The sequence below is a fragment of the Acanthaster planci genome, linkage group LG03 (genome assembly GCF_054643075.1).
Source record: "Acanthaster planci isolate LZ-2023a linkage group LG03, COTS_SCS, whole genome shotgun sequence".
NCBI classification, from domain to species: domain Eukaryota; kingdom Metazoa; phylum Echinodermata; class Asteroidea; order Valvatida; family Acanthasteridae; genus Acanthaster; species Acanthaster planci.
The window spans coordinates 14,446,563-14,459,814 of NC_141779.1; the positions used below are offsets into that span (position 1 = coordinate 14,446,563).

The 13,252-nt window shown below is 41.4% G+C and overlaps 1 protein-coding gene across 5 annotated transcripts in view; it reads right to left on the reverse strand.

Annotated features, from left to right (window-relative positions):
* The window catches only part of LOC110989352 (uncharacterized), a 45,656-nt gene that overhangs the window by 4,506 nt on the left and 27,898 nt on the right, over positions 1–13,252 (reverse strand). For all 5 annotated transcript variants that reach the window (XM_022253698.2, XM_022253683.2, XM_022253690.2 and 2 more), the window contains 8 exons: positions 12,559–12,608; positions 11,448–11,568; positions 6,343–6,867; positions 5,828–5,963; positions 5,486–5,544; positions 4,604–4,713; positions 766–846; positions 51–317 (listed from right to left, as the gene is read on the reverse strand). In XM_022253698.2, the coding sequence (XP_022109390.2) occupies positions 51–317; positions 766–846; positions 4,604–4,713; positions 5,486–5,544; positions 5,828–5,963; positions 6,343–6,867; positions 11,448–11,568; positions 12,559–12,608 (1,349 nt within the window). The remainder of the gene's footprint in view (positions 1–50; positions 318–765; positions 847–4,603; positions 4,714–5,485; positions 5,545–5,827; positions 5,964–6,342; positions 6,868–11,447; positions 11,569–12,558; positions 12,609–13,252) is intronic.

Here is a 13,252-nt window from a genome sequence, read left to right on the forward strand (position 1 = left end):
AGCTTCTTGCTGAACCCTTTCCTCAAACAAGGAAGCCAAGGTTCCCTTACCTGCAGGGATCGCTGCATCTTGGCGGCCATCTTAGCCACCTCCGAGTGCATGTCGTCACCGTCAGGGGTCGTTGGGGAGGTGGGTGTGGTTGGGGCGGACACCTTGTTCTCCAGGGCTGAGGCAGAGCGGCTTAGGAGTCCGCCGTGGTCGTCGCTGACAGAGGTCGGGCGGCTCAGGCTGTCCATGCTGGTCAGTGAGGTCAGGGAGTGACGACGTTCCGAGTATGTGCTTCTTATGGGCAGGACTTCCCCAAAGTTCTTGACGGCCTGAAAGGGGTGATTTGTGAAACTGGCATCAGTGAACATTTAAAAAACAAAAATTCAATTTCAAAGTTTAAACACCTCCCAATTTTCGAAATGAACTTTCTTCACCGTCTGCTTTCCAGTTTTGGGTTTTTTTTCCACTAAAACGACAATGTGCCTCAAAATTATTTTGAGTTCTGCTCTTTGTTGGTGACGTGACACGAACACATATCAATTGTGCAACACATGAGGTATGACTTGGACTGGTGCAACCGCCTTTAATTGTAAGTTGTAACCTCACTGCAGAGGTTTTTGCCAGAGAGGCATGTACGCACAGACAAAAAGTCCAACTACACTGTCCACTTCTGACAATAAATGTTGTCCATTTTGATGGCATCCATGCATTTGATCCTGTCAACAGCAAACCCCCATTTTATGATCTGTCTTTTCAATATCAAACTGTTGGGCATACCTCTTGCAGTTTGTCAGGGTTTCCGGTGAAGCGAGATGACCGCCCGATCTCCTCGTCAATTTTTCTCTCAGAGACGAAATGCTGAAGACAAAACCCCCCAAAAAGAAAACAAACCAACTGAGTTTAGACCTCAAATGAAAAGGGAGGGATTTTCATGCATTCCCTACGGCAATGTTTAGATGCATATCTCAGGCACTGACACACTTGAGCGCATCACACCAAATCAACAGTAACATAGACCAGGCAGGGTATGGCTCTTTGTGGGGAAAACCCCGGCACCAAGCAAACACATGAGTTCAACCTACTGCAAATGAGTGTACATTATTTGCTCTGCCCCCGTGTGGTCAAACTTCCAGATACAATTACTCCAAGTCTGAATACAATGCCGACAGCTCAGGAAATTCTCCTTTTCCGTCAAAAGGTCCCTAGCTACCAACCGCAACCTGTCTAGCAAAACGAAGACTCTCAAAGCAGGAAATTTTACTTGGCACATGTACAATGTGTGCCTAATCCTACACACACTTGCAAACCAACTTCTCCATACACTTATCGACATACATGTACATGTACATCTGTACAAGTAATCGGCCATCTTTCACTGCAGAATTGGGAAGCATATTTCTGACTAGAATGTTCACGTATATCTGAAGTGACATGAATACAGAAGCAGAGGGTGATGGGATTGAGGGGATTCCTTCTCTGGAAGTCCACAGACTTTCATTTAAACGGACCACACTCAACAAGTCCAGAATCTTTTAAGAAAGGCCTTGCAAAATTGCCTTTCTACCAAAAAAATATACACGCATTACCTTCCTGCAACAAAATAAGGTTGAAAAGAATCACGATAAAATCCATGGATGCAAAATGGAAGGCCGACTGCCAATTTCAGTTCAAACTTCATTTGTCATGTATTTGTATATGTATAGTACAACCAAGTAAAAGTCACCTTAGGACAAGTCAATGACGACACACATTAAAAGACGATTTTGTTGTGAACTTTATTTTTGCAAAGTATGGTATACCATCCACGTACATGTTTATTTACATCTCTTTACCCTGTGATTTTTCCCTGTCTACATGTGACAGACATACGTACATGTCAAGAACATCTGTTGTGGTGTTTTGTTTGGTTTATTTTTTTCAACTGGAAATTCCCAAGTGGGTGTATTAATGCGAGACAGGAACTATCTCCACCTGAAGTCCTGGCAAAATGTTTCCAATGAGCTTCCAATGAGGACAAAGCAGGAGGTACTTGGGAGGGCGGAGGAGGTGGGGCTTACAGAGTTGAGGGTTTGGAAAACTACTAGTAGCAATTTATACAATACAATGTATGTGACCCGCTTCTAACAAATCAGTCTGAGGTCTTTCTCCAGTGATTCTGTTTTAGCTCCTTAGTTTGATGCATACATGTAGCTTAATTCAACATCCTGATGACAGCGGACATTCTGTGAGATGAATAATATTGGGGGTTCCTCCTGATTTAAACGTACATTGCACACGACTCTATTACATGTCATTAAACACCACAGTGGTTCTCTGGTGACATGCAACTTGTTTTATTAGGATGAGTTGAACACGAGTAAGCTCAGATAGTGACAAACTGACGCGGATTCACTCATCCACTACATGTTAGCTGGAGACATGTTTCAAGCCAAAACTTGACTATTGTACACTGTCAAACTTCAGTGTTCCACTCCATGTGTCTGTGTGACAGCTGTTAACACAATAGTGTCTACCATTACAATGACATCCTGCATTCCCTGCTATCATTAGCAGTTTTTTAATTGTAATGATAATGCTGCAAATCAATTACCATCAGGCCCCTGCTCTAGGTGACAGAATGCGACAGGTTGTTGAATAGTGTTGCATTTTATAAATATCCATTCACAAATACCTGGGGCAGTTTTTCTATTCCTATTGGTTGAAACACGTCACTTGACCGTGTATCAACATTTGATAATGCCCGCTCAGAAGTGATAATGCCCGCTGTGTAAATCACACGCTGGCACATGGATATTAGTCACATCCATTCTCCTAAGCCGGTCTTAAACACACGTTTAAGACCTGTCCAAACACATATTTATTCCCTTATCATCATTATCATTATTATTTAGCGGCAAACACAAATGGCCCAGTATTCTGTGTAAAGTCATAGGGCCTAGGCACTGCACAGAGCCACTGAACTCACCACTGTATTTGGATCAGTCTGTTACATTTGGCAGGAGTCTCATTTTATTTTTATTATTATCCTCATTCCTGGTTTATTAAAAACTGAATAGCAGCCCAAGGGCTGAATGATTAAGCAGTTTCAACAAGAAATATTTAAAATTGGGTAGATTAAAATTCACTTTGAATTATACATACAAATAGTAAGTTTATAACTTGCAGCTTTGTTGCATTACATGTGCATGTATGCTGCATTTGACAGGACTTTTTGAGAATACCCTGCAGGGGTTACGGTCGGATGCAAATCTACAAAAACCTTCACACACATAATGAAACCCTATATTTGAACTTTATGAAAACCTTATTCCTCGCAAATCTCAGCACCCTTGCAGCTCAAATTTTCACCTCACTATCTCCATGAAGCTAGCACATACATGTAAAAACTACAGACATGTTTTAATATGACCACACACAAATGACTAATTGAAATGATGCATCAATATTGCCTTGTTCTGGTGCACAGAACAATGACAGCTAACAGGGCCATGTGAGACTAGGAGTCCAAATAAGGGAAGAGAGACGAGATTCCACTGGAGCCCAGATTTCACATGACAACGGCACAACGAGCCAGTTATTCCAGCAGAGCATGCCCAGTACAAGGCTATTCGGGAACAACTACAAGCATGTGTGATAATCTGTCCTATCAGTGCAGCCGTTCACAGACTCACGCAAAGGCTTTGTTCCAGAAAAACCTTGGCTTTTTGATATACTGCTCTGGTTGCCGTGGCGATAAATGGTATTAATTTCAAGTTTACACCAGGTTCTGCCCTTACGACGCCGCCGTATACATATCAGGTGTTAAGGGCAAACCAAGTATAAAACTAACCTTCTCAATGCAAAGCCAAATTAACCACTTCCTGCCGGGGATTCCTGATCTGGACACAGATGCTTTATATGCGTGGCCGGGGTCTCCGAACTCGGACAAAGGGAACAGGGCCTTGTAACAAAAGACCGTACTCAGAACAAAAGACCAGACTGCTGGGCTATTACCGACATTTTCTCATTCTCAAAAGTGGAGATAATCCTGCCTTGTTTTGAAACAGTATACCACGGTTTGGGGCCTTTAGAGCGAGCGGATTACCACTGGGGACAAAAGTGCTCCACCACCACAGCGATGAGCCACACAGTACTGCTGCACGCTAATCTGGCCCCAATTGAAAAGAGGTCAGCAGTGCACTGTGCCAGGTGCATGAACAAAAGAAAGTTATATAACATCGCACAATCTGGGCTCTTTTTACAAGGCTGCAGGCCTGGCTGAAATACTCAAACGTCAATAGGTTTTTTCTGTCGGGCTAAAGTGGACACCAGACGGTCCTTCACATGTTTGTAAGTGTCCAGTAAATGAAGATAGGAATTTTTTAAGAATTTTGAAAACAGCAAAAAATGATAAATATCTCGGCCCAGCATCATCAACATTGATAACTGCCCGGGCAGGAAGTGGTTACTATCATTGCACTAGTAAGCAGCAAGTTCTGGGTTCCGAATCCTAACCAAGCAAGCAAGCTTGTGGGGTTTTGCGAGGGGGGGGCAACTCTCGGGCCAAGCTGAGGGCAAAAGCCTGGGGCAAAATTTAGAGATACAGTGCGAGAGCGGCCGTTGGCGGCCTCCTTACCTTGATGTCTGCTCTGAGCTCCAAGAGCTCACTGTCCGTCTTGCTTACAGCTCGGCTTATTTCTTGCTTCAGCTCAAAAGCCCGATGCTGTCTATCGCCCAGAAGGGAGGCTGTATATGCACGTTGAAATGAAAAAAAAAACTGTTTAACAAAAACAAAGGAAGGGGGGCAAGCATGTGTATATTGGTTTTTAGGTTGTGGGGACCACGCAATGTGGCAATCTCCACAACTTGGTCCAAAGTGGCCTGACAACGGAAAATCCTTCCGACAATGTAATCACAGCCTTGCCCGTACACACGGCTTGATCCACACTTCTTTACAACAACTGACGTATAAAAACTTAAATTGCAAGTTACCAGATGAGACGTCTAGAAATACTGAGCCCAACATGTCACTAAAGATTTCTGTAAAATTGAAAAAAGGTAAAATTTGTGTGTTTCCACACGGGAAAAAAAAAATCATGTTGCTTTTTATGGGAGGAGAAGAAAGGGTTGCAGTACTGTCAGCAGTCGAATGTACGCACTTTCACATTCAGAGTGTTATGTTAGAATTACAGGTACTTTCTCATCTTAGAAAGTAACCTGCTACACCATTAGCGATAGAGGCTATGCCTTGCTGGTCTCTCAGAGGCTGTTCTTTGCTATTTCAGTATCGTTAGAATGAATGCACAAGAAGTTTACTCAAGCGTATCCCAGAGAAAGAAAGGAATACCCTCTAGCATGATGCCATACGCATAAGGTCTATCACTGTTCATGTAGGTATATCACGTGGTTGGTCACCTACTGAGCAATCAGAAGGTGCCGCTGAGCTGTTTAAAAAGCTTCAGCAGGATATGGCCTATGTATGTGGACACAGAAAATTGTCACTGCTTAACCAGCTTACTTGCTTGCCGCTTGATCTCTTGAATCTGTCTCATAAGCTCCTCCTCTCGAGATTTCAAACTGAGAAAAGCAACACATAAAACAGTGGTCAATTCTGCACACTTTTTAGGGCCGTATCTAATCTGTTTTCAACTTCCACTAAAAATCCTCCACAGGCAGGGATCACCAGGGTGATACATTCTTGTATCATCAACGATCAAAAAAATGCTTAAGACGCAATCGACGCAGTGACGTCCACAATTCGGTTGTGAAGAAATGTGCCGTTTGGATTTGGATTCTGTGGGAAATCAGGGGCGTCAAGTGTTTGAAGATTTTTCTTTTCCCCCCCCTCCTTTTCTATTACCTTGCCCTTGCGTCCTCAAATGCCTTCTTCAGTCTCTTCTCTGCCTTCTCAATCTCTTCGTCAAGCACGTTTTTATGCCGTGTCAGTGACACCACTGTCCTCTGCAGGTCCTTTGATGACTTGTCCAACGACATGCCTGACAAAGCAAAGGAAAGAAACTAGCTTAACAAATCTTACTAGTCACACAGGTATAAAGCGTCAGAGGAAACAACGAATATGTGCCGATAAACATGAAACAAATCTTACAAAGACTGAATAATGAATCATAAACTACATTCAACCAAAAGTGATTTCTTTCTTTCAAAATATGAGATTCTAATGAAGAGATTAACAAAACATAATACAAGAAAAGGCAAAGTCACATCACCTGTGACAAAGTCTGAAATCTCTGAGCAACTCCCAAACTACCTGCAAATTCGTTTTACAGCTACATTTCTAGGACCAATTGGAAAGAAACCATCTTAAATGTTGGACTCACGATATTTTTTAAGACCAATTGGAAAAGCTAAGCTCACCTGTCTTTCTGGGTTTGGACGGATCAGCTACTGAACTGGACTCACTCACGTTTCTATCCCTCTTCCTCATGCCCTCTGAATTCTGACCCTGTTTAGGGGCTGCAGCCTGATCTGACCCCTGGCCCGACCTATCATTGCCAGTCCGGTCGGGTGCTGGTCCTGAGGCCTGTCTGTTGCCGCCACTGCCACCCCCATCCCTGTCCTGGGTTTGGGACGACTCCCTGGGATTTCTCCCCTGCTGGGGTTTGGGCTTGGGTTGGGTCTGGGCATGCGCTGGGTGCTCTCTGGGTTCCTGAGGTTGGCTTTGTGTGGTGCTGCCCGGGTTCCCCCCGGGCTGCAACTGGGCCCTGCCAGGCTTGGGTCGGCGCTGCTGTTTGGGGCTATTATCTGCAGGCATGGGGCCACTTTGGTGTTGTGCTGGTTTGACATCCAGAGTTGCAGAACTGGTAGGCTTCAGTTGCTGGCTACTCCAGTTTGGTTTCCCTCCTCCGACTTGGCTATCTCTTGCAGCTTCAATAGGTTTGTCTACGACATAAAACCAAGCATAACTCATGTTACTCCATAGGGAAGTGGCTATCGATAATTCTTTCCTTTGTTGCTGGCTTAACTGATTGCAGGCATCTACATCAAAATGTGTGCAGATAAAAACCATGAAAGTTCTTTGACCGGTCATGAAATACTGTACAACTGCAAGTCACTCACCCCTTACAGACCGCTACTGATCATGGAAGAGGTGCATGTTTGCCAAAATTCACCATCTGGAAGTGGATTTTACTTGAAAACATGTTTTGTGCCTTTGCAGCAGCGTTAATTGAAATGGACAAATGTTCAGGGTTCTATGCTTTCCCTGACAAATGACGGCACTGTTGCTGTGATGTCGCTGAATGAAGACACTAGTACTGTATGTACTAGTGCATGTATGTGTAATTATTTCTCTTGTTTGATTCGAAGACCTGTAAATTCATCTGAGATACCTATAAATTCGCGAAACAAAAATATGACCTTGTCCGATAAAAACAACTTGACAAGTGCATATGAAAGTTTAAAATGTTGACTATGGAAATTACAGGTTCACATTTAAACAAGGATTTTACAGCTTATTTTTTACAGTTTGTTGTAATTTCACTTCAAGGAGAGTACCAGCAAGGATAATATAAATTATAGAAACTGCATCAATGACTTCATTATAGCACAGGAACCGACTGGAAATATGAGTACATGCAGAGCTCCACGTCTTGTTAACGGTGGACATTTGGGTAATTCCAGAAATTAGGGGTCCAATAGTGTGATATTTTTGTGTCCCTGTTACATCTGACCTATGTGACATGGAAATATCACCAAAATTGATTTCAAACTATTGCTGTTTTGTTTAGCAGGTAATTTGTATTTTATTTCGTCACTCTTCTGAACTTACAAAATCGTGTCAGGTTGACAGGAACACAAAAAAGATGGAGCCCTAATTTCTGGAAACACCCATTTACGTTTAATTTGAAAAATGTTTACAAAACTTTCCCATACCCTTTAAACTTTTAGCCAACACTTACATACATGTATGCCGCCACCTACAATATACCTCGGTGTTTATGCATAATTATATACTGGTACATGTACCTTGTATTTCAACAATGCACACAATCCAACCTATGTATGTAAAAATGCAGATTAATGTTGAGGCATCTAAAACAATCAACGCTTATTGTTTTACAATCCACTTTTTTTCCTCAAAAAGTATGTGGATGTCGAAAGGGAGAAAGACAGTATGTAACAGGCATTGTTTAAAAAATTGATCAAAACATCAATCTCTGAATGGGGGGGTTCCATTTAAATGTTTGGAAAAATCTGTCAACCAATTTAGAACTTTTTTCGTATGTTCAAAAGTGTTGTTCATGTATGTTCGTATGTTCAACAGTCTTGTTCATGGGAAACTAGGGGGCACGGTACAGTTACAATGCATTTTATAATGAACAAATTAACCTTGTACCAAACAAATCAAAAGGGAAACTGGCTTAATTACACAAAGTACAAATTGCTCTCATGTTACCTTCAATCTGTTTAGCTTAGGTTTGCGGAAATATTTCTCTAGGTTTAGTGTCAGATTTTACCAGTGGCCTCAAAATCAGCGGCTGACCCATAATACAACATGTACATGTACATTTAAAGAGGGTCTGACCGTGTTTCATTCAGACATCCGCTGAATTATTCTTTTGCTTTTGTACTGACAGTGTGTAATTTTTTTGGTTTGATTACATTTGTAAAATGAGTTATCTTTTTTTGCGAATTTTTATCCTTTTTCATTCTTTGGTATTGTATTTTTGGTATTTTAATGTCTTAAATTATGTAAGCTGGGACCCATGGAAGATCAGTGAGCAGGCTTACTGAATGGATCACCCAGGGTAAACAACTAATTGAAGAATAAATAAAAATACTGACAGCCACCAACAGCTAATTTTTTAATAGTTTAAATGAGCTTCTACGACAGAGCGAATTTCCATTTTAATTGAAAATAAAACTAAAAAAAAAAATTATACTTTATCCATGTCGGCAAAAATATGACTGACGCAGAAAGAAAAGACAAAAATATGTACACATGTACTGACACATACTGTACATGTACAAGTACCAGTGCTTCACATTTCAAGCTATTGTACAGTACATGTACATATGTACAGACTGTGGGAATAAATTCCCCCCCCACAAAATATTTCTGGCATGCAAGCCACAAAAATTCTCTATTGATCAAACTTACAGATAACAAAGCAGATTCAAAGTACCTTGTAAAATGGGTGGCAGCTGAGGCACCTTTGCACCGACATGTACATTGCACATTGAGGGGAATTCCCCCCGAGCGAGTTGTGTCAGTAACAGGCTGTGACTGGTGTATACCGTGGGCGTTTTCACGGACATTGTGAATAAAGTTTTTCCATCAACAGCGTCCCACAAAAATGTCAAAGGGTACCGAGACAACATGTACACGTACATGTACATGTATGTGGTGGATTTGCTTCTACCACATGTACCCTACAAGTCACAACATGACTACATGTATGTGTACTGTACAGGTTTCCACAACCCACATCCTTGATGTGATGGGCATGCACGTACTGGCAATAGGATATGGGCATGAATAGTGCCACCACAGATTTTTTTTCTTTTTACTTAGTCGATGACATTACACTTCTCACATTACTTATATTAAAATTCTTGTACTCCTGCTGTTTTGGTTCATGTAGGGTCTACATTGTAGGAGGAAGGAGACAAAATATATAAGAATAAAATTAGGACTATTGGACAGTTTTTAGTTTTGCTCATGTATCTGAAAATGTACTAAGTACATGTACATGTATATGTACAATGTACTGTACATGTATATCTCCTCAGGACAGCTGCATGTGACTTAACCTTGACTTTCTGATCTTTTTCAACCCAGCCAAACTCCCTAATTTACATCCAATGCAGAACAATGTAAAGTGAACTACAAATTTGTTAGTCCTTGAAAAAAATTATAGACCGATCAAGCCCACGACGTACATGTACTGTACAATGTAAAGTACATGTTCAAGTCATGTCCGCTCTGCAGGTTGACAGTCCTAAATGAGAGTCCCTCAAAACACTGGTCAATCAAGTGTTTCATTTTAGCAGAATTGCCAATTGGGACAAATTAAGGCCAGGGATTGGTGAGACTCTGCATTCATGGATAAACAAAGACAAGTCCCAATAACAGTTCCCCACAGCCGGCTTACGTGTCTGAGCCACATAACGTACACTTACAGACTACCCAGTACTGTAGGCTCAGGTTTACGAAAACATTTCAGAGACCAAGAGTCTGAAAATATGCATGTATTCAGCAACTTTTGGGAATTCCCGGAGGGAAGAAGAAAAGCCATCAGAAATGGAATGAGATTGTCGCTGGGGGTGTCAGTGATGTCCCAAAGAAGAGAAGTGAATACAGCGGTTACCAACTTCATGAATGTGATCTGTTCTTCATCTAGACCGTAATTCTGAATTTGTGCATTGCAAGATGTCATGAAGGTCAGGTTCCGGTGCCCATGTGCACGTGTTAAAATGTAGAACTCAATTCCTGTGGCAGGTTGCACTACTTGTCCAAATCACTTCAATTGGCAACACAGAGGGGATTTGAAGCTGAAGGAATGAAAACCCCTACAAGGAGCAGTGGGCGGTGATGTGAACCACTGGGTCAAAGTGAATCAGTCGAACATGTGCCCAGTCCATTTTGCTGAAAGGGGAGGTTTTAACAAATATCTTTGTTAATGCGATAATGAAATGCCAAGATTTTGGTTGTAAACTTGGCATGTACATGTATGCACAATTGAAATTTGTTACCATAAGGCCACGCAGCCAACAGAACAGAAACACAGTTGGGAATCTAGTCAAATCAGCCAGAATGTGAGTTTCTTGAGACTGTGCCTCATAAATTGTTGGACAGATGCATTTTCCAAATCATATTACAATGAGTTAACTGTGTAGGCCTATAATAATAACAGGTACCCGGTAAATGGAAAACTATTTCATCGTTTGTAGGTCACACACGTACATGTTTTGTACAAGCTCCACCTACATGTATTTTCACAACAGAATTTGGGACTAAGGCTGTCAAAATTTACGGTACATCCGACTGGAGTTGTTTGTTACTGAACACAATTCAAAAAGAAAGAGGAAGTCATCAGATCCATAGCAAAACTGCAGGATTGAAGTTTTGTCATCAACTTGAAAATGGGGCTATCAACTTATTGACCCACATCAGTCACCACACTCCAGTAATAAACCGTCACCTCACATAATCACATCTCTCTGTAGAGGTGACGATATGCTTTGGACAAATTGCTTCTGCAGGAGAAAAGGCGGCCTGAATTACACACAGTTGACGACCAAGTTTTACTTTAATACATGTAGAGGTCATGTGCAGTGCCAGCAGAGCCAGAGAGTCACAACCCTTAATGCCTGTACCAGTGTAAACCTTTGATAGTGGTTTTTTTTTTCCGTCTAGTCTGGATTTGTCAGACATGCACACTTCCTCTAAATAAGCTGATACTAAACTGAGAGTGCTTTACCATTTATAACCTGCACAAAGAGAGCGACAGACGTACCTATGTTGTTGTTATTGGAAATGCATTCTTCCTGTAGTCTGTTAGCCGACGGTGCGCCATCTTCCTGGCCTGCTGACTGCTGTGACTTGCCCCGCTTCTTCTTGTTCTTGTTGTTAATCGTCTGAAATATTTTTTGAAAGGGTACAAAAATGAGCCCAACTAGTCCTTCCCCGAGTTGTCTCCCACACAGCCGGACAATTCTTTTTGCGTTCATGTCTAGACTGCGCATGCATGAAACAAAAGAAAATCAAGTCATCAACTACGCATTCACAAAATTCCTGTGATGCGGGGCAAGCTTTTGCCTTATTACATAGGAGATGCCTTGCACCAATACACTGTTTCAATGGATAACAAGGGCACAAAGGAACCAATGAATTCCACAGATGGTGGTCACTATGCAGAAGCTTGTCCCGAATCACGAGGTAGCAACAAAGTCTTTAGTTTGGAGAATTCAAATTGTTATATTTGAACACGTGAATTTAAGGAACTCAGTGTACCAGATTTTATTCAAATTTAACTCGCAAAAGGCTTATTGGGCAGGAGAAAAATTCCCTGGCCCTTATTGGAGGTCCACGTTACCAAAAAAAAGAAAAAAGCTCCTGGCAAATACAATGGCCAATGCAAGTGACCTGTGAAATTTTATATCATTCTCTCCTTTATCTCATTACGCATACCTGTACAGTTATATCTTGCCATCCAAAACCATCTTAATTATGTTAAAAGTCCTGGTTTAAGAAGTGAAATTTGTCTAATCCACCAGATGGTCAAAAATGCCTGCCGACATTTTCAGACTGACACCAAGAAATGTACACGTCCCAAATGATTCTAATTGTGACAGGGTCTTTGATACCTTAGATTTCAACATAACAATAAAGCTCCTTCTCTGGATAACATTCCAAGGTTCACTGTTTCTAGCATAATTTGAAATGACTCCGGTCTAGATTAGCTACCTAGCCATGCACATTTTAAAGGGTTACTGTACTTTTATGAAAGCCCAAAGTGGGCCTACATGAACTTTGCATTTTAAGTGGGCAGACGGGGCTGTATCAACTGCTACCCTCTAACAACAAGCTCTTCCATTACACACTCAACTAATAATCATTACATGTACCTTGCGTTTGTTGGCTACATTCCACTCCTTAAGTACTTCTGCAGCTCCATCTGAAATAAGCACAAGCAAAAAGAGGAACTGAGCAGGTGATTTTCTTCTATAAATTGTATGCTGGAACTGGGCCTTTACTATTACGGTCCACATCAAATCATGGGCCTGCCTGGATGTGTACCGCATATCACCAGGTTAAAAGATACGCGTACCATACATGTCTTGTACATGTACATGTACCACGGTATCAGATTAGAGTGTCTATCAGTGTTTTCGTACTGGCTAGATCTGAAAAACGGAAAAGTATTAATGCAACGGTGAATTGAAATGGGAAGTATAGTCCAACAGTGTATATAGTAAATATTGACATACTGGCAGAAACTTCATTCAATAATCAATCACACTTAATTTCTACTAGTATCATTCAAAAAACAAGAATTAGAACCATTCACGCAGTGGAACAACACTTGTGGACAGGTAGTACACGTACATGCTACATGCCTCTTTGACCAACAGGGTATCGTGATTTGCCAAATACACACGTGCGTCAAGCAAAAGTAAGAATGTGCATCAACACTAATCGGATAAGTCTATAGAACGTCTCTCTCCAAACTGGGCTCGCAGGTACTATACATATATCATAAATATACGTATACATTCAGACACGTACTGAGTACCACTTAGTCCTACATGTACATGTACA